General features: G+C 32.3%; 3 protein-coding genes across 8 annotated transcripts; 2 read left to right on the top strand and 1 right to left on the bottom strand.

The window, feature by feature from the left end:
- The first annotated feature begins 1875 nt into the window (after positions 1-1875).
- LOC107946733 (uncharacterized) lies at positions 1876-5345 on the top strand. Of its 6 annotated transcripts, none has more exons than XM_041107330.1 (8): positions 1876-2195; positions 2991-3123; positions 3416-3486; positions 3586-3664; positions 3750-3859; positions 4402-4499; positions 4860-4942; positions 5290-5345. In XM_041107330.1, exons 1-8 carry the CDS (start codon positions 2076-2078, stop codon positions 5319-5321), a joined length of 726 nt encoding a protein of 241 aa, XP_040963264.1. In that variant the 5' UTR covers positions 1876-2075; the 3' UTR covers positions 5322-5345. The 6 variants fall into 6 exon arrangements, 4 of the variants coding, with proteins under 4 accessions (XP_040963264.1, XP_040963265.1, XP_016736661.2 ...); XM_041107331.1 differs by having other exon boundaries at positions 5198-5345; XR_005921911.1 differs by lacking the exon at positions 5290-5345 and adding an exon at positions 5071-5126 and having other exon boundaries at positions 1877-2195; positions 4860-5006.
- Positions 5346-16990: 11645 nt separating this feature from the next.
- On the top strand, positions 16991-22425 carry LOC107946735 (protein phosphatase 2C 29). Its single transcript, XM_016881177.2, has 4 exons — positions 16991-19126; positions 20392-20505; positions 20898-21162; positions 21757-22425. The coding sequence occupies exons 1-4, from the start codon at positions 17246-17248 to the stop codon at positions 21879-21881; spliced, it is 2385 nt and encodes a 794-aa protein (XP_016736666.2). The 5' UTR covers positions 16991-17245; the 3' UTR covers positions 21882-22425.
- On the bottom strand, positions 22358-25042 carry LOC107946734 (pentatricopeptide repeat-containing protein At5g46580, chloroplastic). The gene has a single exon (XM_016881176.2). It carries the CDS (start codon positions 25038-25040, stop codon positions 22836-22838), a length of 2205 nt encoding a protein of 734 aa, XP_016736665.2. The 5' UTR covers positions 25041-25042; the 3' UTR covers positions 22358-22835.
- Between the last annotated feature and the right edge of the window lie 1500 nt (positions 25043-26542).

Raw genomic sequence — 26542 nt, 5'->3', positions numbered from 1 at the left:
TTAAATTCTGGTGTTTTATTTCTTATTTGTTTGCTTATATTTAATAGCTTTATGTTGGTTATATTTATTTAGTTATTATTGCTATAAATAACAAGTGAGTTCTGTCTAGTTGTTGGGTTTTAAGTGGGACCATTTGTGACCTCTCCAATTTAACTGGGAATTTTCTTAGTATAATTGTTGGCATAATAATTATCTAAATATTTCTGATAATATTATTATTAATATTATCGTCGCTTCCGCAACAAAGATAACGAATTTGAGGAAAAAATCTGAGCAAAACAGTGCCGTTTTGTTGTTTCATTTTATTTCTTTAGTGGCGCATTGTAAAAAACGCCGGAAAAGATTGAATTAGCGGCGTTTTCAGGGAAACGCCGGTAAAGATAACTAATTTGAGGAAAAAATTTGGACAAAACGCTACCGTTTTATTGCTTCATTTTATTTCTTTAGTGGCGCATTGTAAAAGACGCCGCAAATATTGGGATATAGTGGCGTTATTGGAGAAACGCTAGTAAAAATATCTAATTTGAGGAAAAACTTTGAATGAATGGATAAAACGATAAATAAGAAATAAATTGCATGGATCTTGAGAATGCAAGAGATCACTTAGAATTAATTTAATTTCTTTGGATTATATTTAATTGGATGAATAAATTAAATAATTGAGCCCAAAGTGAAATTATATGTAGTCCTTACAGTTTAAATTCATCTGCATAACTTAATAAATTTGCACATAAATTCTAGTACGATAACTCAATCAAGAATTTAATGGAATTAGAATTGGATTTTATAAATGATTTAATTAAAATTAATTAATTATTTAATTAATTAAATATCTGAGTTTATTTTTCTATTTAAATCAAGAGATGTAAGTACAGACAATTGCATTGGGCAAAAGTCAGCCCAACTAGCTTAATTAGGTAAGAGGTCGCAGCAAGAGATGACTCATTTTCCCATTGAAGTCGCCAATCATATACCCTTGGCAAGTCCTCTAATGTAATTAGTTTAAAATTCCGAATGAGAATTAAATTCTTGTGTGTAAAATTTTGTAGCATTTTATTTAAATAATTCTTCTAACTTTATATTTTAGATTAGGGGTAATTATAATTGCGATGATCTAACCATTATAATTTTAATCTAAATAATCAAAAATTTTCGATTTGTCTATAGAGGCTTGCATAAGGATTCTTTCTAAGAAAAGTCTTGTTTTTGTCTTATTTTCTCTTCTTTAAGTTAGAGTTCACTCTCTAAACAATCGTGTGTTTGAGAATATTATATAATATCAATTGATTGAAAATTTGAAGAGTTTAAACCTCAATTCGAGTCTATCAGAAACTCTGAGCACCTTCATAAAGAGTTTGTAACAAGAAATCCTACCCGTATCTTCTACATATAGGTAATTGTTTAATCAAATTTATTATTTTAGATATCATATCAAATATCTATTTTAGAAAATTTTAAAATTTCGCTATCCATATATTTTCTAAACAGTTTTCTAACACTAAGAATTCACAAGAGAAGGAGGTGACTGTTGGTAGAGATTAACAGGCTAGGGTTTTAGGTTAGATTGAGAGAAAATAAAGAATTTTTGAGGTGGTTGTTGAGAATGAACTAAAAAAAATGTAAGTTTAATCTATATAAAATTCATATATATAAAAACGATTGAATTAACGTGCCACATTAACTTGCAATTATAATTTTAATAAGAAATAATAATTAAATAATCATAATGTAATAAATTGATAATGTAACCTCCCAAATATAATTACCAACTTTGTAGTTGATAAAAAAAAGTGTTTTTTGCGAGTTAGGTTCGCAAACCCGGTCTGTACTTTTAGGGTAAAACCCGGTCTATTTGAAGAGGGTCGGATGAGTCTAATCTCTTGGGGCAGTTTCGTTATTTTGGGAAGTTTCAGCTTTCAGCCGAGAAGTCTCCCAAGATGAGGACTTTGAGGAAGCCATTAAACGGCAAAATTTAAAGCTTAGAGCCTTGAGACAAGATTTGGGTCTTTGAAAAAAAAAATTTCAAGACAAAAGAGAGTAAATTCTTCGACACCCATCACAGATCAGATAATGATATGAGAATGGAAGAGATTGTAGAGGAAACCAATGGAAAACACGAAAAGATGGTGGAAATTACTCTCAAAATCATTGGCCCTGCTCGCCCTTCTCGCCTTCACGTCCCTTCTTCCCTCAGAGTACGTTCCAATCTGTTGATTTCTATGTATTTTTATGTTATCAATTGTCTTTTTGTTAACAACAATTATGAGTCAATGTAGAGCACCATGGCTGAGATAAGATTGAGGGCATTGAATTTGTTTGCAAATCTGACTTTATGTCTAATTTCTATCGTAGAAGCATTGAAGCCTTTGATATTTGATTTCCATTGTATCTTAAACAGAACTGGTTGATTCAATTATATAGCCGTGTAGGTGCTGGGTCAAATTAAGCATTACTTTACACTGCAGTTCTCATAATGGAAAGGAGAGAATCTTAGAATGCTTGCTAGCTGAAAGATTGACATGCACACTAAGATGCATATACTTGTAGAATGGACGTCAAATTTTCAATTATCTTTTTATTGTTTCTGGGTTGTTGTTGGTCTACCTTGAACATTAAGGTCCATAAGCCTAATAATATTTGATCATTTTTTTACTTTCCAGTATTGAGTCTAAAGATATTTCTCTGATTCATTTTACAATGAAAAATTGTCATTTCCTATGCATTGAAAAGAAAAAACTTTATGTGAATTTTATGTCACATTTGCCTTCTCGTAGTGTATCATGTACCGTGGCTAATGCAGTTTTCTTAAGCACTTAGAATTTCGGTTGTTATCTCTTCTTCTCTTTTTTTTTTTTCTCTAGCATAGGAACTTTCCTTGTGTCTTGGTATCGAAAAAAATCATGTATCCTAATGATGAGAACAAACTTGGTAGAAAACTTTTAGTACCATTACACATATTTATTAGGTGCTTGTATTTTTATCAAAACTAGGTTCATGATTTGAGAAAATTGATAGCTGGAAAGAATCGTTTACCAGTAGAGAATTTGAAACTAATCTCACAAGGGAAGGTATTGCATGACCGTGAAGATGAAGATGACATTTACATACAACTCAATGATGGTGGTATATATCTTGGCTTTTATTCTTTTATAATTAGTTTGCTTTCACTGCATGCAATTATCATGAAGTTTGTGGGGGAAGGAACTAGCTCCTTTCCCAGTTCCCTCACTTTTATAATCTTTAACGTTTTATTATTTTCTGTTGTTTAGGTTTAAAATAACTTCCTCATGTCTTGACTATTGCTACCCTTTGGTTTTGCTCTTAACATCCAGGGGCTCTGTAAATTTCATTTTTGTGGTCCCAGTTAATGTTTAGCTATTAAGATGCAGGCACTGACTGTGTTCCAATTTTCTAGATTCACTTATTGTTGCTGTCAAACCAAAGGCACCAAGTGGACTCGGTATTGACGATGATGAGGAAGATTTGGTATGACTGAATTAACAGTCACTAAACTGAGCTTGGATGCCACTTTGGTAAACCAAGAATTTTCGTTGTTAATTTTTTTCCCCTCAATTCTTCCAACAGAAATTTCAGCTTCCACAGTCAACAAGTCGGTGGAAAAAGAAGCTTTACTCGTTTTTACTAAATAGATTGAAGCTTCCTGGTGAGAATCAACTTTGAATTGAGCTGTTGTTATTTTTCCTAGTAAGAGTTCACTTGTTGACCATTCCTTGTATGTCTTTTTGTAGATATCCTTTTGATGGCAATTTTTTCTCTAAGTCTTAAGGCATGGATTCTTGTTATCTTATGGTTTATACTGGCACATGTTGCCCATAAATGGGATCTTGGACCATTATTTGTAAGTTGGATTTGTCTCCTCTGTACTGCTGTTTATGTGTGTTGGATGTATCCTCTTTTCACTTGTTGGGAAGTAGGGCTATATGGATGAGTTCACTTAACCAAATTCTTTGTATCTCCTCAACATCGAGGAATACTGGAACTTGTAGTGTCTTCCTTGATGACATAGAAAAACAGATGGTTATTGATGTCACTTTCTTTTAGAGAGTCGGTATCTTTGGTTGTCTTATTATAATAGATTAGATAATTTTCAGTGTATTAGAGTGTGTGCCTACATGTAAAAAAAAATTGTGGTGTTACCTTCAAGATTTTTTGGAAGGATTCAAGACATAATTTCTGATGTTATATCATCCATACCGTTGTGTTTTGTATCTTATGTACTTTATATAAAACATATAACAATGCAAAATCAGAGATGAGGAGAAAGATTATTTAAAGACATGGACAATCTATCACACTTTTGCACGAAATATTTTTTTAGATTATCCAGAGCATTTCCATTATGAAATATGTTCATATTTTCTTTGCCCCCCATTTGCTCAGATACTTGGAACTGGTTTTTGTACAATTTTCCTGAACCTTGGACGGCGGCAACCTGGTGATGTCAGGTATCCTCTTGCTTCTAAACTCCAATTCCTAAGGTAGCCAAAGTTCATGATATATGTATAAGATAATAACAAATAAACTGTTACATGACTCTGATACATGTTGCTGATTCCCCTGATACTTCCAAACAAACCATTGAATGAAAATTTTGTTTGAATTATGTTTTCTTCTGACTTTTTCTCAAAGGGTTGTGGAGAATTTCTTAAGCATATGAACCAATGACCAAATACTAACGAAGTTCATGCGCAGGAACCTCTTGTAGATTATCATAGGACATAGGGGTTGTTTTGGGGTCTTTGTTTAGTTTCTAAACCCTATATAACGTGAGTTTTTTTAACATGAACTGCTCATTTCTTTCCACGACTGACTAATCTTTTCCATTCCAAAATTTACAGTGCATATTCCATCTTCAATGAAGATTTTAGAGAGCTTCCTGGGACCCTGAATGCAGATGCCATTGATAGAGATATAAGGACAGGTCAGTTTTGAGCCACTATCCCACCATGTGGGATTATCAAAATGATTGAAACAAAATTGTAAAGGTCAGTTTTGAGCCACTATCCCACCATGTGGTATTATCAAAATGATTGAAACAAAATTGTAAAGACTTCTTTCAAGTATTGCTTGTCTCCTTAATAGAAAATTAGTACTTTCTATGCTCATCTTCATAAATCGAGGCATCGGTAAGAACAATAATCTATCTCACAGCAATACTGATGGAATGTGAATACAGCTCAAATGTAAATTATACTCAATAGTTGCCAATGAGTTCTCCAGTTGTGATGCACATGTGTGGCCCTATTGATTGCATATTTGTTCCTTCAGAGGGTGCTCAAACATGGATGATGCACCCTTGAAAACTACATGCTACTTTCAAAAAGACAAGTTTCAAAAACAAGATTCTCTTCAAATGTAAATGGTTTGTGTAGTTTCCAGGAATAATCTAGTCTACTAGAGTTTGGGATGTATAAGATATGCTCAAATGATGTGATGCCATTAGTTACTCAACTTGACATACTACCTAAATGCTCACATGAATAAGATACCCTAACAAATGGTTCCAAAAAAATATGCAAAACTAAGATACCCTGGGACTCACTGCTGATATAGTGAAAAAAGGATGGGAAAATTAGAAGATGCAAAGGCGGATATTTTTGCTTAAGATGCCAATACTAATACTAGATTTCACTTTGTCAAAGGCATGTGGATTCGGCGATCACATTATCTATCCATTGGTGCACGATCTTTGACTTTTGTTTCTTCTGGATTCTGGAATAAAGAGCCGATGTGTTTGATTTTATTGACAAATTTTTGTACTTATTCGTAAAGCTTTGGGTTTCTAGCATAGAGCAGTTACCGTCCAGTCAAAATTTTCTTCATTAGTGTGAAAAACATGTTGGATTCTGCTTTTGTAGGGGCCTTAAATTAAAGTTTGAAAATGGTCCATGGACTCCTTGCTTTGGAGGTCCTTGTCTCTCAATTTTCTTTATCTAATTTGAGGATGAAAAAAAAAGTTGTTTAATTTTTACTTTCATCCCTTTTACTTTGCGAAAACTAAAAAATTAGTCCTACTTTGATTTATCATAATCTGTTGCTAATTTGTTACCTATAAATTTTTGAACTGCTGAGCAAATGATTTTTCTTTGTTTTTATAAAGCCCAATGATCAAAACATGAGAAATTAAAATGGAGAGACTAATTTCTTAATTATCATAAAATAAATGGATGAAATTTATAATTAGACCTAAAAGTTTATAAAATATAAGTAATTAATTTAGGTCAAAAGATCATATCAAGAAGGTTTTTATTATATATATATATATAAAAGGCCTACAGCAAGCAAAGTCTGAAAAAAGTCTAAACCATGAGGTTGGGAAGGTCTTTCCTAATTCAACCAACAAACACAGAAATTGACTATTGAGAGGGGGGTGTTGGTTAGGTGGCTACCCTCTCGTTTTTTACACTAAATCTCACTTCCAAAGGTTTGAATTAGAAATAACCCAAAATGTATTATCATTGATTTTTCTATTATGAAATGGTTTTCACCTTATACTTTGAAACACAACTTAATGCTTTTCTTCTTTTTAAGAAAACCACTAGGTCAAACCAAACACATGGTAGGCAATTTGACAATTAAGCAAATCTTGCATTTTTTAGGTGGAATTTTCAGTTTCAGTATCCTTCTCAAATTCCTCATTTCCTCTCTCTTTTTCAAATTGAAATGACACTGATTTTGCAATGCATAAAAGAATAAAAGTAAGGCAAGGAACTAAAATTAATTCACATTGTATTTGTGGTAATTGCACTCCCAAACCGATAACAGAGACAAAGTCAATGGCTCTTTCTTTTTTCTTCTTCTTCTCCTCCTCACTGGATGCACTCATTTCTAGATCCCATCCCCCTTCCTATTTCTTTTTTTTTTTTACAAATCTTACTTTAAAACTATTCTTTACTATCACCCTATAATTTCATTCTTTTCATGTTTTATTGTGATTTTCCGAATTTATTTTGAATTAATTTTTTTTATTTTTGTGCACATCACGTTATTTTTAAATGTCACATTGTATATCAATCTCTCATAAATCTTGTAAGTCATATTTTTACTAACCAAAGTGCTCTCTGCTCTGTAAATTCACACCCATGACAAGCCTCTTAAAAGTATTTGGGCTCTCTACAAATTTGAGTAACAAAATCCCGTCCAAGTACAATTACTTTCATTGTTGTTGGGGTCCAACCAATTACTCGAAAGACAACATTTTAAAAGCTTCTTCTAAAAAAAGTTGGATCCCATTAACAGTTATTTAGATGTATAATTATAGTTAAGAAAAAAACCTCCCAACAACTTAATCAAGTAAAAGAACAAATCAATCATCAATGTTTGAAATATATATTTAGGGAAAAAGTTCTAGGTTTATAATTGAATTTAAAAAGGAAAAAAAAGTTGGTGAATATTATAAGTAAGAGGAGTATAAATAAGAAGGTTTCAATGTGTATGTGTTTGCCTCAAGCAGCTGTTTATATATATATATATATATAAATCAATTTATAAAAGAATAAGGGAAACTTGTACCTCCCTCTAAATATTTGCTCCATTTTGAAATATAAGGATGAATTATGATTCTGAAGCCATCTAAGAGCTTACCAATGACAGAGGTGTTTGGTAAAGCAAGGCTTAGGCGGGTCTTACATGTTTTATTCAACGAAAAGAGAGAATTTGGAACTTTTTTAAAAATAATTTTATTATAAATTTTAATAATATTTACTCTCTTGACACAATATTTATAACTACTCATAATATCTCTCCAACCTATAAATAGGTCTTCAACGCATTCGAACTCACGCCTTCTTATATTAACAATAATACTCATGTTAATCAAATCTAATAATATTAGCACGTCTCATTAAATATAAGGTTTGTTTTACACGGTATTTTGAATGTGAACTAAACAACAACCCTTGAAACTTTCAATAGTTTTAATCATATAATATAAGATTTTAAATGGTCGCACAAAAAACAAGTATTTGTTGAATTAATTAAACTAATGTAGAAATAGAATAACAATATTTCCTTTTGCTACACTTCAAATCAAAGACAAACCAAATATAAACAGCCAATTAGCTTTGTAATTTTGAAAGTTATACATTTATTTTTTTTAAATAAAAAAATTAATTTTTGGACTTGAGTCAATTACTTGATATTAAAGTTTAAAATAAAAATAAAAAAATTTTGTTTCAAAATCAACCCATTTGAAAACTTTGGTTTCTCATATTTATATATATTTCAAAGTATTTGACAATTGTTTTTAAGATTAAGATAAAGTCTGACTGTTTGATATTCAAATTTGAAGTTGACGGGGTATAATTTATTACAGGAGAAGACTTTTTTTCCATTATCAAGTCTAATTTGATGTAAATAATAGATTTGTTTTTTTAATTACTAAGTGTATTTGTGAATCAGTAAATTGAATTTTCCATGTGAAACAGAACAGTAGAGCTGGTGTTAATGGCTGCGTCAATATCATTCAACTAAAATATTCAAATGCCAGAAAGAGACTACACCAAAGAGAGCCAGCCAACGCTTCACTTTTTTTCACACAAATTATTTTATTTTATTTAAATGAAAATAACAGCAGCAGCGACGATATTAATTCTACTAAGATTTTTTCTCTCTCTCTTTTAAACTGTGAATCAGTTGAGAGATAGGAAAATGGAAGTTTGGTATATATGAATTTTGGTATTCCCCACTTTAGACACTTCTTTATCGTATTACAAACATTCTCGTCACTAGAGACATCTTTATTATGAGCACTCTGGATTCCGTTGAACTATCACCTCTACTATTTAATTTTGTTAACAATTTAGTCATTTTAAACAAAATACATATCACTTGTGACGCATAAAATTTATAATTTAATCACTTCACATCGCATTACTAGTCTATCGACCTATAAACAGCCATCATATGGCACTAAAAGGGGGAAGAGGGGCTCTTAAGATATCAACTTACTTCGGTTCAAGCCTCTCTTCTAATCTAGTTCTTTCTTTTATAACAACTATCTCAACCAAGGTTGTTTGAATCTACTGGAGCGTTTTCAAAATAACTCTTCTGCACGCCATAATATAGGTGGGGGCGAATATAACCTTAAAAAAAAAAAGAGTATTGATACACGTCTTGAAGCTTTCGTTAATTTATCATAATTTTATTTTATCTCCACATTTTGAAGCTTTCATTAATTTCTCATAAATTCATTTTATCCCCACACACCAACAATATCGAACCGGACCAGCCAGTCGAATCAGGAACCAACTGAGGTATCGATTCGAAGAAGGGCATTGAAATGGTTAACTTGGGAATCGGTTAAGATGAACTGAACAAAAAACTAATTTGAATTGGACGGTTGAAGCATATTTTTAATATTTTTATTTTTTAATAATTTCTTAATTGAATTCGACAGATGACTAATTCAACAAATTACCCAATTTTAAAAACCTTAATCTCTACCTTGCAACAATTTTCCTCCATGAACTGCAACAAGCTTTCACACCACATTTTAGTATTAAGAATAGTAATATTATTTAAATTAAATATTTACAAATTTACTTTCCCGATTGATTAAGTACTATTAATTATTACTTGAATAAATATGTACGTAAGTAGAACCCAAATATGAAAAAATTGATTTAAATAAACCGTTATTGGTAAAGTTCAGGCAAAAAAAAATAAAATAGGATGTTGATAAAACCTGGAAAAAAAGAGGAAGAAATCCGACAAAGATGACGTCAGAACGAAGGTAGAGTCACTAGTGTGGACCCCACGTATCCGGACTCTGTCTTTGGTCGTTGACCAAGTGATTTATCATGGACCCCACTGCCAACCCCTCTAATTGGCTAATTGTCACCATCCCCCTTTCTACAATTTATCTTTTAGTTGTTCATTATTGAGTATTCTTTTTATATAAATATATATAATTTATTCATTTTTTACGTAGTAATACTAATAATTTATGTTATAGTATTTCTAAAAATTAATATATTATATATATTTCCGATGATTCGATATTTAAAGTGGTCAGTTGGACTAATATAATCTAATATGAAAAATTAGGAAAGAAATTTGAACCATATTCTTTTTTTTTCCTTTTGTTTTGACTTTACTTTTCAAAAACATTTATTTCTTGCAATAAACATGAAAAAAAATTTAAGTTAGAAAAAGATTGCTTCCTTTTTTTTTTTCCATCTATAGCATGGAGAAGAGACTAAATCTAATACTCTATTTTCCCATTTGTTTAGATAGTATAGAACATGGGTCGGGCCACCCGGCTTGGCCCGAATGCCTGCCCGAAATGTAGGAGAGTTTGGGCAAAAATATATGTTTGAAAAATGGGCTTGGATAAAAAAATAAATCTCGTTTAGAAAATGAGCCGGGTCTCGAGTAAGGCAATTTTTGCCTAGGCCCGGCTTGACCCAAATTCACTAAATGACAAAAAAATCTTTTTTTTTGTTTTTAATATTTTTTTGTTTTCTTCTTGTTTTGCTACTATTTTACTAGTATGTTGCTACTATTTTGTTATTATTGTTTCGATATTGTATAAAACTTATTTTATTGTTCATTTTGTTATTATTTTAAAGACATTTGTTAATTTTGTTATTATTTTAGAGGCATTTGCTTGTTAAGTTGCATCTATCTTAGTGTTATTTAAGTATACATATTTTTTAAATTTTATTTCCAATTTGTTGGGAAATATTTATTTTGATATTTTTTATGTATTATATATGTTTTAAAAGTATATAAAAATTAATATGGGCGGGCCGGGTTAGACCCGGTTTTAACATTTTCATTCGGGTTGGGCTTTGTCAAAATTTTAAGCCTATTTTTCGAGATGGGCCGAGCCTAGCAAATGGGCCTAACTTTTTAGTTGAGCCCGACCCATGCACACCTCTAGTATAGAATAATTGAATAAAAATGTAATTATTATTTTATTTTTTTAATCATAAAAATTATAATTTTTTAGACGTGTTTGATTAACAGAGTGTAATTATATCGTAATTATCTATGTCATGTTTGGTAGTACAAATTATAATTACATAGTTACATAATTTATATTTTTTAAATATATTAATTACTATAAAAATATTAATACGATAAAAAATTCTAAACAAGTAACAAATTTTGAAATCAAATCATCATATGTAATATGCTAGTCCAAGAAAGTAGTCGATAGTACAATTACTAATAAAAATAACAAAAACAATAAAAGTCCCATGCAATTTATCTAATTGCTCTAGCATTTCATATTTATTGGGTTATTCCTTTTGTTTTTGTTTTTTTGACAGTGAACATATACTCTTTATCATCATCTCAATTTGAATTTATATCATTAAAATTATCAAGATCTCATTCTTTCATGTACTCTTCAAAGTATAGATTATTTCAATTCCGTTTATGAATGAAGTTAAAAAAGTACGCAATGTGCTAATACGATCCAATTTTTTTTATGCTATACCGAAATGATGTTAATATGAGAAGTGCTATTTTTAGAACAACAAATGTCCTTTCAACTACATTTCAAAGCTTTTGATGTCTCAAAATATAAAAATATATTTTAATTTAAATTATTTGTACGTGTTTGAAAAGCCATAGGATAATTGAATTTGAGTGTAATTAATTCAATTCTTACCTTTCACTGAGAAAATGGAAAGTGCAATTAGAGTGTTCCAATTACATCAAATTCAGTGAGACTCACAAAATACAATGATTAACTAAATATGACACCCTTGTATAATTACAAACAATTATAACTAAATCTAGTTACCTAAGTCAAGCATGCAAGTAAAGTGGAAACAAAGAAATACAAATAAATACCCAATTTGCGTAAATAATAAATTACTTTAGCAATTGGAATACTATTCTATGCTTCCTTCACAAACTTTACACTTTAAAAGTTGCGAAATTGGGTGAAGCTTACAAAATAAATACCTTTGAATTTACAATTCCTCACTTTACATATATTCTCTTTTCTATTTAATGATACATCTCTTCTTTTTTTTTCTAACTCATGTTGACATATATATATATATATATATAATTCACCCATGTAAAGGGAGTAAAAAGAGATAAATATGTATAAGAGAATATTTGGTAGGAGAGGTATTTATGGATCTAATTGAATTCGATTTATAATAAATTATGATGATATCAACATTATACAATAGTTAGTTAATTTGGTTTAAATTCAAAATATAAGTTTAAATTTTATTTAAATTCTTTCATAATTCTGAATAATATAATTTTCTTTTTAGTGCATCTTAAAATTAATAATTCAGTTTAATTTCATACATAAATGAGTAATTTACATTTTTAGCTCCTTACTTTTATTTTTTGAAAAGCATTAATTTATTTTTAATGATATATAGTGTTTTTATTAAAATTTTAAAACATTAACAACTTAAATATCTTTTAATATCTACACTATCTTATTATAATTTATTTTTCATAATATATAAACTATATAATATATAAAAATAAATAAAAATAACATAGAAAACGAGTCTAACCATACTAATTAGGATATTAAATATTGAGGTGTAAACTTAAATTCATATTTACCAAACCCGTTTTTAGCCTAATATTTTTACCAATTTAATATTAAAATTACGTATAGTAACTTGGAAAGCAAAAAAAAAAACCCCCGAAACCTGAGTACAAAAGGGCATCTAAATCTAACCATATAATTAAAAAAGAGAATGTGGGCTTTCACACGTATCATGTGACATTACATCCGCTTTGTCGTTTTGCCTTGATTAAAATTCTCAAAACCAACAAACTCCTTGACTTGCAGTTTTGATGAGCAAACAATCTAAGAGAAGGGGAATCAGATTTTCCCGCCTTCACATGCAATATATATATTACTTTATTTTTCCCTTCTATCAATAATTATAAAAAATGTTTTTCAAACCCAAAAATATATAAATATTATTTGTTTATTTTATTTTCCCTCCTAATTAATTAAAGTGGTGGATTTATTTAATTTATTTTTGACAAAGTGTGAAAAGCTCACACTCCGACCCAAAAACAAAATCATAATTAAAAAATCAAAATCAAAACAATAACAATAAAATAAAATTATATTTAATAATAAATAATGTTTACTCTTTTTTTGGGGGTTTAAAAAGTTGGGATTACGACAAACGAAGAGTGAAGAGGAAATCGTGCCGTTTGACTAATCAGACAGAGTCATGCAAAAGATACGAACAAAATTTTGTTCTATCTCTCTATCTTCTCCTGTGGGATCAAAAGAATCAGGGCCGTCCATTGAATCTTTGATCAAGAGTTTGATCTCTGATTCTTATGTGGTTGACGTGGCGCAACACCATTGCATGAAAACTGTAATGTACCCGACCGCTCCCTCTTTTTTCTTGGGTTTGGGCCTAATTTAAGGGTTATGCCATTGGCCCGTAAGTTTTATTTGTTTCAAGACGAAATTGCCCTTTCTTTAACTATTCTGTTAATTTGAAAGATGTATTATTGCATGTTCCAATTTGAAGTTTTTAAATGGTTACTAGAGTAATTATACGAGAATTTTTATTATTATTATATAATATTATAATGATTAGACATAAAATAAAAAGTAGTTAATATAGATTTAAACTTGAAATTAGAAAGATAAATAATAACTCTCATAAAAAATAATACTTTTTCAAAATAAATGGAAAATTTTCATTCTCTTTGTTGAAAATAAGTCAAATGCCGATTGAGTTTTTGTCCAGTTGGCATTGGCACAGTTGCTAGTACAGTAGGACGTGGATTCAAGTGTGTTTATCGAATTTGTATATATTTAATAGTTATTAATAAAATGAATATTTTGATTTTGTCGAATTTATTTAAATTTATAATGGATGTTAACATATACAAAAGTCTTATTCTTCAAAATCTTAAAAAATTTGTACAAAATTTATAACTAATTTATTTCATTCTTAGATCATTTGGTACTTTCATTTAAAACACAACTACCATACAATAAAAATGATATATGTGTATTTAAGAGTTATAAATAAAAAGAAGAATTTGTTTGTTGTCAAATTTATTTAAAATTTTAATGACAGTTAAAATATACATAAAAACTTAGGAAGACGTTCAAAATTTAAAATTAACTCATATCTTTCTTGAAACATTCTGTGCTTTCATTTAAAACACGACAGAATACAATAAAAATGATACCCGAGTGTATTCAATAGTTATAAATAAAAAAGAAGAATCTATTTGTTGTCAATTTTATTTAAATTTTCAGTGAACGTTAGCATATATAAAAGTCTTATTCATCAAAGCTTAAAAAGATGTTCAAATTTTAAAATATCAACTCATATCTTTATTGAAACCTTTCGTTTTCTCATTTAAAACATGACAAAATACAATAAAAATGATATCTATGTGTATTTAATAGTTATAAATAAAAAGAAGAATTTGTTTGTTGTCAAATCTATTTAAAATTTTAGTTAAAGTTAACACATACATAAAAACTTAGGAAGATGTTCAAAATTTAAAATTAACTCATATCTTTCTTGAAACATTCTGTTTTCACTTAAAACACGACAAAATATAATAAAAATGATATATGTGTGTATTTAATAGTTATAAATAAAAAGAATAACCTGTTTGTTGCCAATTTTATTTAAATTTTCAGTGAACATTAACATATGCAAAAGCCTCGTTCATCAAAACTTAAAAAGATGTTCAAAATTTAAAATTAACTCATATCTTTCTTAAAACATTTTGTGTCTTCATTTAAAACACGACAAAATATAATAAAAATTACATTTATGTGTATTTAATAGCTATAAATAAAAAAGAAGAATATATTTGTTGCCAAATTTATTTAAACTTTTAGTGAAGGTTAACATATACAAAAGTTTTATTCATCAAAGTTTAGAAAGATGTTCAAAAAAAAAAACCAATATCTTTCTTGAAACATTTTGTTCTTTCATTTAAAACACGGCAAAATGCAATAAAAATGATATATGTGTATTTAATAATTATAAATAAAAGAAAAATTATTTGTTGTCAAATTCATTTAAATTTTCAATGAATGTTAACATATACATAAAAACTTAGGAAGATGTTCAAAATTTAAAATTAACTCATATATTTCTTGAAACATTTGTGTTTTCATTTGAAACACGACAAGATACAATAAAAATGACACACGTGTGTATTTAATAGTTATAAATAATAAGAATAATCTGATTGTTGCCAATTTTATTTAAATTTCCGGTGAACGTTAACATATACAAAAGCCTTGTTCATCAATGCTTAGAAAGATGTTCAAAATTTAAAATTAACTCATATCTTTCTTGAAACGCTTCGTGCTTTCATTTAAGACATGACAAAATACAATAAAAATGATATATGTATGTATTTAATAGTTATAAGAAAAGAATAATTTGTTTGTTGCCAAATTTATTTAAAATTCTAGTGAATGTTAACATATATAAAAGCCTTGTTTATCAAAACTTAGAAAGATATTCAAAATTTCATATTAACTCATATATTTTTTGAAATATCTCGTGCTTTCATTTAATACATGACAAAATATAACAAAAATAATATATGTGTATTTAATAGTTATAAATAAAAAGAATAATTTGTTTGCTGTCAAGTTTATTTAAATTTTCAGTGAATATTAACAAATACATCAAAACTCAAAAAGATGTTCAAAATTCAAAATCAATTCATTTTTTTGAAACATTCTGTGCTTTAGTTTAAAATACGACAAAATATAATAAAAATGATATCTGTGTGCATTAAATAGTCATAAATAAAATGAAGAATTTATTTAAATTTCTAGTGAACATTTAACATATACATCAAACTTAAAAAGATGTTCAAAATTGAAAATTAACTCATTTCGTTTTTGAAACGTTCCGTGCTTTAGTTTAAAATACGACAAAATATAATAAAAACGATATCTGTGCGCATTAAATAGTCATAAATAAAATGAAGAGTTTATTTAAATTTTCCGTGAACGTTTAACATATACATCAAACTTTAAAAGATGTTCAAAATTTAAAATCAACTCATTTCGTTTTTGAAACGCTTTAATTTAAAATACGACAAAATATAATAAAAACGATATTTGTGTGCATTAAATAGTCATAAATAAAATGAAAAATTTATTTAAAATTTCAGTGAACGTTTAATTTATATATCAAACTTAAAAATATGTTCAAAGTTTAAAACTAACTTATTTCTTTCTTGGAACGTTTCGTACATTCATTTAAAACACGACAATAATTTACAGATAGGCAGATGTCAAATAAAAATACTTTACAGATAGGCAATTTCTTAAAAATCATCAAAAATATCAAATCAAAATTGTTGAAAAAAACAAGAGAAAATGCAAAAGGATGTTGTAAGAGGTCAAGGGTAAAAAGAATTGAAGTATTAAGAATCTCAAAAAGGGAGGGAAAAAATAAGTGAAAAATGCCAAAGGGCAATATAGTCAATAAAGGGAAAAGGAAAAGGGGGGTTATACAGGTAGGTTGGGCCTAAGGGGGTTGAAGGGGAGCCCCAAAATGGAGTATTTTGACCAAACAACGAAACGGACAAAAGCATCCCTAGAAGTGACGGCCCTTTACTCCTCGGTTTCCTTCCCGCATTTTGACCCTACCACTTTCCTTAAAGCCATGAGCCGTCCCCTCTACCCTTCCCTTTAAGGACGCCCTTGCCCTTGTCCTTGGCCTCATTTCTTTATGGTTTTTTTTAACCCCATTAACCGGCAAAAACCGCCAAAGCCCCCCCCAAAAGAAGAATTATGGGTGGACCCCACATGCACACCTGGCGATCCATGTGGACCCGGTATTATCCCATCTGGCATGCATGGGTGTCCCTTCATGCATTTGTCAATTGCCACATGTAACCGTCAGCCCAGAGGCCAACAAACAACTACTCGGAATTTAAAATTAATAAAAAAGAAGAAATTTCAAACTTCAAAAAGAAAAAATAAATACCAAAGTCCACTCAGGCTCAGCTCAGCTCAGCTAGTTTAAATAAAAAAGAAAAAACAAAAAGCAAAAGAAATTTCAAAAACATATTTTTGTGTTTTGGTTTTCTCTTTCGCTGTGAAGCAAGAGAAGAGAAGAAGCAGCAAAAAAGCAGCTCTCTCTCTCTCTCTCTCTCTATTTTTTCTTTCATTTTTAGAAACTGTTCGTTTTTTATTTTTCTGCTTGTTTAAGAATAAAAAAAATTGTTGAAAAGGAGGGGAAGGGAGTGGAATGAATCAAATGTGATGGGAAGTGGAGTTTCTACGCTCTGCCCTTGCTTTAATCCGGTGACAGACCGGTCAAACCGGCCACCAGAGAATCACGCCGACCTGATCTTTGCTGCATCAGAGCCGTTGGATGAAACCCTCGGCCACTCCTTCTGTTATGTTCGATCTTCCAATCGTTTCCTCTCTCCGACTCCTTCCGATCGTTTCGTGTCTCCTTCGCACTCTCTGCGTTTCTCCCCGTCTCATGACCCGAAAACCCGGACCGGACCCGAAACCCTGTTTAAAGCCATATCCGGAGCCTCCGTGAGTGCTAATACATCCACTCCTAGAACTGTCCTCCAACTTGACAACATTTACGACGATGCCACTGAGAATACCCTCGGTTACGGCGTCAAGAGCAGTATCGTTAGCGGCAATGGCTTCGAGAGCACGTCGTCGTTTTGTTCCTTGCCTCTGCAGCCGGTGCCACGTGGCGGAGCTCATGACCCGGTTGAGCGGGGCGGGTACTTCATGTCGGGTCCGTTAGAGCGCGGGGCGGTGTCTGGTCCACTGGAGGCCAACGCTGGGCCGGAAGGGAGAGTACATTTCTCCGCACCGTTGGGTGGCATTTATGTCAAAAAGAAGAGAAAGAAGAGCATTTCAGGGATCTTGAGAAATTTCTCTGACAAGAAACGGCCTTGGGTGGTTCCGGTCTTGAACTTCGTAGGTAGAAGGGAGAATTCCGGGGGCACGGAGGCGGCGGCAGCGGCGGATGAGAAGACCGGCGGGGATGTGCAGTGGGCATTAGGGAAGGCCGGGGAGGATCGGGTCCACGTCGTTGTTTCGGAGGAGCAAGGGTGGTTGTTCGTTGGGATTTACGATGGTTTTAATGGGCCGGACGCACCCGAATTCTTGATGGGTAATCTCTATCGAGCTGTTTTCCATGAACTCCATGGTCTTTTTTGGGAACTTGACGAAGAAATTGAAAATAAAACTGAAAATGAGAATGAAAACGAAGCTGAAAATAAAACTAACCCATCCAACATTTTAATAGCTACAGGTAGTTTAAATAAAACTGATAGTGAAACTGAGAATCAGAATAATTCCGTTGAGGAGGTTACGAGTGTAGGGCAGGGTTTAATTGGGGAGAATGAATCGAGTGGAGTGGTGCAAGAGAGAGTGAGGAGGGTAACATTTGAACCGGAGGGGACTGAGATTAGGAGGAGGAGGTTATGGGAGTTTCTAGCTGAGGATGACCCGGAAGATGGGTTGGATCTCTCCGGGTCTGATAGGTTTGCCTTTTCAGTGGATGATGCAATTACTGTAAGTAAAGAGGGGTCTGCAGTGAGTAGGAGGTGGTTATTGTTGTCAAAATTGAGGCAGGGGCTGTCAAAGCATAGAGAGGGGACGGGGAGTTTGTTGTTTCCGTGGAGGTTTCGGTTGGAAGAGAAGGAGAAGGTTGAGGAGGTAGATAATAGAGTGGAGGAGAGGGTTCAAAAGACTGGGAGGAGAAGGAAAGAAGGTCCAGTTGATCATGAATTGGTTTTGAGGGCTTTGTCCAGGGCTCTGGAAGAGACTGAGTTAGCATATTTGGATATGACAGATAAGGTTCTTGATACGAATCCAGAGCTTGCATTAATGGGTTCGTGTTTGCTGGTGGTTTTGATGAGGGATGAGGATGTTTATGTGATGAATGTGGGGGATAGTAGGGCAATTGTTGCACAGTATGAACCAGAGGATGTTGGTTCCAGCATGGAGGGAAGAAAGCATGAAGAAAATGGGTCAAACATGGAGGGTATAGTGGAGGAGACTTTGGCACCGGGTGAAAAGGCAATCAAGCCAGTGATTGGGGCTCCTGCTGAGTCCATGAGATTGACTGCATTGCAGCTGTCAACTGACCATAGCACCAGCATTGAAGAAGTATGTTCTGAATATTGAAAATTTAGTTCATTGTTTGTTTTCTTCCTTCTTCAATATGAAATGTTTGGCTTGGCAATTTTCTTTGCTTATGCTGTTTTCATTAAAATGACTCGAGTTTAGCTTCATGGCTGATTTCTTTTTTCATTAGGAAAATAACAGTTATGAGCCCTAGACTGCTCACTTTTATTTATTATTTTAGTTAAGAGCGTCATTGAGAGGTTTAGTGACTTAACTGGAATGTTCTGTGTAGAGATTGTTGTACCTTTGGTAATGCTATAGTTTTCCTCTGAACAAATTAGCCATATTAGTTCCATTACCTCAGTTATGCCTTTAGTCATTTTATATTGTCATGGCTTGCATTTTAAGTATTTCAAATTCTACTTTTATTCTCTTATGATTTTTGATATGCAAGGGGAAACATTTAGGAAGTCTAATTTTAAGCAGATGAAATTCTTGCTCTGGAGTGACCCGTGCAGCATCAATGTGAGTCAAATATGTGTTTGGAGAGTTCTTTAGATGAATTCTCATGCAGATCATGCACTTTAGAAAACAATTCTTATCCAGTTCTTATGATGATACCTTACCCATCATCCTTTGTTTCCTGGATATTGATCTAACAAAAGGATAGATCTTAGACAAGTCAATTTAAATCCTGTAGAAGTCTTTTACTCTGCTTTTCAAAATTTTTCTATTGCATATTAAAACTATTTAGTATATTTTAATATGTTGATGTTGGTTTTCAAACAGTTTAGAAAGGGTCTTAATCAGAAACCTGGTGCTTTTTCAAGTGTTATAAAGAATGATTGACATTTACATAGCATTTTGGTTAGAAGAAAAAACTACAAGCTTCTATGCTTCATAATATATCTGATCACCGCTCCGACAAAGCATGTGGGTTGTCAAGGGAAAGGTATATGTAAAGAGATGGATCTACATCTTCTAGGATGGTATGGAATTTTGATAAGCATTAAATCTTGGGAATAGTCAATGTTGTGAATGCCAGTCCTTTTTTACTCGGATCTATATATTCTCAAAGTTTGGATTCATGTTAGATTCTAGTTTGGGTTGAAGAGGTCCTTCTTGTGTAACAAACACATCTAATGAATGATAATATTGCTTAATCAGTCAGTAAAAGTGCATGAAATTGCAGCTTCCTTGGTTATTGTTGTTTCAGACATAAAAGAAAGAATTGCAGTTCAAACTGTATTCAGTTCTCCTAATTTGTATGCTACATTTGCTGAATTTGACTGTTTAAATTTGTGCAGGAAGTCATAAGAATCAAGAATGAGCATCCAGATGACAACCAGTGCATTGTCAATGACAGAGTGAAAGGTCGACTTAAAGTAACCAGAGCATTTGGTGCAGGATTTCTGAAAAAGGTTGTTTCACATGCCTTCTCACTATTAAAGTGTTAAATCTTATCTATGGTATGTTGTGTTTAAGAAAAACATCTAGTGGCTTATGAATTAGTTACCATGACGAAGCCATAAAGGAAACCGTAAAGGTTAAGAAGAGTACAATTTACTTGCCACTTCTCTGGGGAAAATAATTTATTTTCAGACAAAAAAAAAGGATTTCAGCTATCCAACATTTGAATGTAATTGTTTTCAAATGTCAGAAGTAAAAATTATACATGCTTTTTTGTGGATGTGAGAGAGGGAAGGGGGTTTAAGGGAGAGGAGGAAACAGACTTGTCTCACATGTTGTATTATGTTAAATATTTAAGAAATATAACCAGCGTAGGCAATAACATGATCCCAACTTCTTGCAGCCCAAATTGAATGATGCATTATTGGAGATGTTTCGAAATGAGTACATTGGTACTGCACCATATATATCCTGCTCACCTTCTCTTCGTCACCATAGACTTTGCCCAAGGGATCAATTTTTAATCCTTTCATCTGATGGATTATATCAATATCTGAGCAATCAGAAAGTGGTTTCTCTTGTTGAGAGCTTCATGGAGAAGTTTCCAGATGGAGACCCTGCACAACACCTGATAGAGGAGGTTCTTATGCATGCTGCCAAGAAAGCTGGTAAACATTCTTTTCATAATTTGCTTCTTCTCTCTATTCCATTATCTATAATGTGAAGAAGTAATTCTAAGATCAAATGGGAACTTATTGACAGTGGTGGATCACATGGGGATAAATTTTCACTTAGATGGGATCTGTTTAACTAGTCTATTTCTGCTGTTGACCTACATAATGTGGATTCCTCTGGCTTTTGTTTCAGTAGTAAAGCTTCTCTACTGTTCAGTTCCTTTGTTTAGGCAATTATTTATATTGAGGTGTTTAGCACTGCATTTTGGTGTTTGGGTATTACAAGGTTAAATAATCTTCAATAGCATATTATTCCGTTTATCACCTCTGTTCTACTTCTGGTTTTTAATACTATTTGTACTATCTATATTGTTTTGAAGGTTGGAAATCTCAAATTCAAGCTTTTCAATTTGGTTAAACTTTTTAGTTGCTAAAATATTTTCTTTGAACGTTTAGCTGTTAAGATGAAGTATGAGAGATTGTGTAACTGGATGATCCATGAACACCATTTTTTTCTCTTTGTAAATGTAGATTGACACATAAGGTAGATTCCTGAACTGAATTTTGTCCTGGTTGGGATTTCTGCAGGCATGGATTTCCATGAATTACTGGACATCCCTCAAGGAGATCGAAGAAAGTATCACGATGATGTTACTGTCATGGTGATATCTTTGGCGGGAAGAATTTGGAAGTCATCTGGAAAGTATGTATGAAACTCTTCACATGCTGGGCTCACAAGAAGCAATTTTTATAATACAAGTGACTCAGAACTAAGGAGTTTAAATTATTGAAGTGAAGTTCATTGCAAGCACTTGGAAAAATATGGGTGCTGGCCCATTTTTCATGGCTCTCAAACAGGGTTTTTTTTAGGGTACTTACACCATAAGCTTACAATTGGGTAGCAGGAACAAAGTCTAATGTTAGGTAGTGATCAGGGGTTGAGTAGAAGATGCCTGAAATCTGGTTTCAGGATAAGAGAAAGGGAAGATCTGGAGATGGGATTATTATGAGGAAATGCTCTTCAGAGACAGAAAAGAAAGAGATAAGTCTTTTTTGTTTCACAGTTTCTTCATTTAAAGACTTTTTGCTTTCTTAGAGGATTTTGCATAGGCGGGAGGCTGGTTCAATTCAAGGTCCCTTCCTCCTTTCTTTCTTTCTTTCTTTTATTGTTTCTTTTTAGAGCCAAAAAGACAAAAAAAAGTGAAAATAGTTTCTGTAATTTGGTGGGGGATACAAATATTAGATATAGTTACTGAACTTTGAGCATTTTCTCGTACAAAGTTTAGCATCTGTACTTTTGAAGGTCTGTTTCCGCCATTGTGGTTTCAAGCCCTTTTTCTGCTCCATTCAAACAATTGTTGCAGCCTTTATGGTATTCCTTTTATTAAAATCAGATAAAAAAAGCTGATATTGCTCATAATCAGCTATCTGTTAAAATTACAGATGAACATGCATCCAAGGAGTTAAAATCTGCCAAGGCTTCAAACAATCGTTCCAGCCTTTATGGAACTCCTTTAATTGAACACAGATAAATGAAAATATCTGCTATTGCTGCTAATCAGCTATCTATAAAACTGGTACAGACTACAAGTCACATTTGCTGTTATTTTGAGATTCCAAATCTTTTCGCAGTTGATATTTATCGTAGTTCACAACAAATACATTCATCATGTCTGCAACCTTGATCGCAGCCAAGGCACTAAATCCTCCCTTTTTGCCACAAAACAACCAGCTTTCTCTTCACTCTGCCTAAAAGGTGCTGCAAGTTTCTTCAAATGAGAAGCAAATGAATTGGACAGCCCTTGAGAGAATTTATGAGTTCCGGTACCCGTTTGGGCAGAAAATAGCAATGGCAATGCTTCTTCATGCTTAATAGTTTTGGCCAAAGTCCCCATCCACTCTTCCAGAGCTGTCTGTGCTGCACCGACTGAGAGCGATCGGACATCCAGACTCCACTCATCGGCAGTTTTATTGTATAAACCTGGGTATAATCCGTATAAGGTTCCGAGATAAAGCAAATCATGTGCTCTCTTGTTGAGATTCTTACTTAGACATATATCGATCAAGCAATTACAGAATGGTCTTCTGGCATCATCTTTAGTGTCACTAATGATGCCCTTGAACTCTTCTTTAACAGTGTCAAGACAATATACCTCCTCTTCAATCAATTTCAGGAATCCAACTAACCGAGGATTAGCTCGATGCAGGCATGCTAAAACTTTATCCACATCTGCCCTGCTCTCACACCGCGACACAACAGACAACAGGCATCCGCAAAGCCTATCATCCGGTTTGATTCCATGTTCAACTGATACAGAAAATACCTTCACCAACTCATCCATTCTTCCAGCCTTCCCCAAGCACTGAATCAAACAAGTGGTTCCCATTACATTAAGCTCAACACCCACCTCCGACATCTCTTCGAAAAACTCCATTGCCTTACCAACATTCCCTCCACTTCCATATATCTTCAGCATAGCTGTGTAGCTCCAACTATCTGGCCTACAATGCTGTGATTTCTTCATATCCAAGAAAAGCTGCTCTGCTTCCTCAACTAAACCAATGTCTGCACACATGGTTAACAAAGTATTATACAAAATAAAGTCCATTGGCCAGTTTTTGGACTTCATCTCCTCCCATAATTCCAACGCATCTTTTGCCCACCTTGCCTTTCCATATATCTTGGCAAGGGAAGTTAAAGTCTTCTCATTTGGAGTTAAACCAGACTCAAGCAATTCCTGAAAAAGGCTTCTTGCCAAACCAGGCTTCCCTGCCTTGCCCATAGCCTCTAACAAAGTATTGTAAACAACCAAATTAGGCCGTACACCGAGGGACTTCATTTCTTGCAGAACATACCTAATCCCATCATAGTCTCCAGCTTCACCATACATCTTTGCCAATACTGAGAATGCAATAGGGTCTGGTTTCCAACCACTAGCTACCCCTCTCTCATATAAGCTAACAACTTCCTCAGCCTTACCCAATTTGGCATAAACATCTAAAACAGCAGAATAAGTGACTTCATCAGGCATCAAACCAGTTTTATACATTCTCTCAAACCATTCTACAGCTTTATCAAAGAGATTGCATCTTTTGGCACAGGTAATAATGGTTGAATACGTAATGTTATCAAGTGGAATCTCATTGCTTACCATTTCATTAGCAAGTTCCTCAATGAGCTCAAACTGCCTACCAAACCTCAAAGACTTCATTGTAACATTGTAGAATATAGTTTCCATGGGAAACAAATTCTTGGTCTTTATCCAATTCAAGAAAAGGTGAGTCTTTTGCCATGGCTTCAAGCTGTTGAGTATCAAAAGCGCATTTTCTCTAGTGGGTTCCAATGGGATTTCCTCGAGAACACTTAGGAAAGCCTCTTCACTGTTGTCACAATCACTGAGCTTGTTTGCAAAGAGCTTTAGCTCTCTGACTTTAGGGTTATATGCATAAGGAGAACGCGTTTGCCTTTGCAGTGAAAGAACAGATCTTTTAGGCTTGGTGGGATTAACCCATGTGGACTTTGGCTTTGACAAGAGACCAGCTTGGTCCTTCTTGGGAAGTGTGGTTGTTGAAAGAGGCTGCAGTTGCTCGGATAAAGATGCGGTTCTTTTAACAGGTGGGTTTTGGGGAGGTTTTGAGGAGGACTTGGATGAGTTACAGTAAATGGTGAATTTCCTTCTGGTGAAGAAAATGGGTCTTTTCGTATCAGATTGAGGGATGGCAAAATGGACATCCAGACCAGTAGAGAGACTAGCAGCCATTAGAGAAAGTGTTTTTTGAGTGAAGCAGCAATGAAAAGAAAAATCTGATATGCCTTTGCATATATGCCATAGATATTTTTGGTTAACCTTATCTGAATTCCTAAAAGACATCAAAACCAAATAATGGATTCCCTAATAAGCTAATTTAATTATAGAGAGAAATTAATCAAGCTGAAAAAGGAATGTTACATTAATTTTCTTTTGGATTCAAGTTCAAGCAGAGTCTTTAACAATTAACATGATACATTCATTTATATCTGGACAAGACAATCAAAGGCAGCCTGGTAATAACCTCAGCCCCTAATGACAAATACTTGTGCAATGACTAAAAACTAATACTTAATTGTAAAGCAATAAAAATTTGGGCAGCAGAAATCACGAGGCAGAAATGTTCTTAAACTTAATTCAGACATGAAAAGGGGAAATTTCAACATAAAATCTTTAGACAAATATAAAATATATAATCTTGTCTGCTCAAAACCTGTTAAAATTCTTTCTATATTTGACTAAAACAAACCTTGCCTCCAATATCATTTTGTTGACTAAGAAAATAAACACTCAAATCAATTGGAAAGCAAACCTTCTTACATTCAAACTTTTAATTATTTATTTAATGTTGAAGATTTGAAGTGGATTAAATTAATCCAACCTTAAACCATTTGTCAGTAAGTTGTATTGCTGCTTTCATGCTGAAACATGTCTGGTACATGAATCCTTATGTCATTTTTTCTTTTCATGAATCCTTATGGCATGAATGATGATTAAAGGAGACATTTTTGATAATTGTGAGAGATTATGTTTTTTATTTTATTTGTTTTGGAAAAGAGCTCAAAAGTTGGCTTCTTTGTCTTATTTGGCTAATTGGTGAATAGTGTTTGGTGGCTGCACATTTTTTATTTTCCAAATATACCAAATTATTAATTACAAAATTTAATAATATTATATCTCACTACGTATAATGCATTCTTTCGTTCCTCAACTACTAATTCTTACAAGACGCATGTACTTGTTCTTAAAAGGTGAAAATACCTTTCAAGTCCCTCTTTTATATGGATTGAATCAAATTAGTCCTTTTACTATTGAATGTATCAATTTAATTTCTATACTACTAAGAAAAATCAAATAAGGTCAAATTGTAATAAAATTAATATCTACTATTAAAAGAAGATATGAAAAATATATATTTTTTATTTGCAGTTCAAATCCAAACAACTTCCAAAATAGTATTAATAAATGTCATTTTTTAGAATAATAAATGGTAGTTCAATTAAAAATTTAATTTATTTAATTCTTTTTAATAGTTTATTAACTAGATTAATCCATGTAATAAAAGTACCTACTAAGTACATTCATTATTCTTAAAAAATAATACTTAATGAATATGAATATGAAATTAAAATTTTAATATTTATTATCACGACCATCCCAATATATTAGGTATTGGTCGCATTGTGAAAGCATAGGCTAGGAATTAGAATTATTGAATATTCATGAGTTTTCAAGGTTTTGTGGTACTTTTAATTATTCTAACTCACATAATAATACATAAATGAGTTCAAACCCATGAGCTTTTTTTAAAGTTTTGTCGCTCTCGTATATGCTTTTAAAATTTC

This window comes from Gossypium hirsutum, chromosome D12 (assembly GCF_007990345.1).
Source record: "Gossypium hirsutum isolate 1008001.06 chromosome D12, Gossypium_hirsutum_v2.1, whole genome shotgun sequence".
Classification (NCBI taxonomy): domain Eukaryota; kingdom Viridiplantae; phylum Streptophyta; class Magnoliopsida; order Malvales; family Malvaceae; genus Gossypium; species Gossypium hirsutum.
Note: the sequence above shows the minus strand (reverse complement) of the source record. Positions and strands in the feature narration are given on the sequence as shown.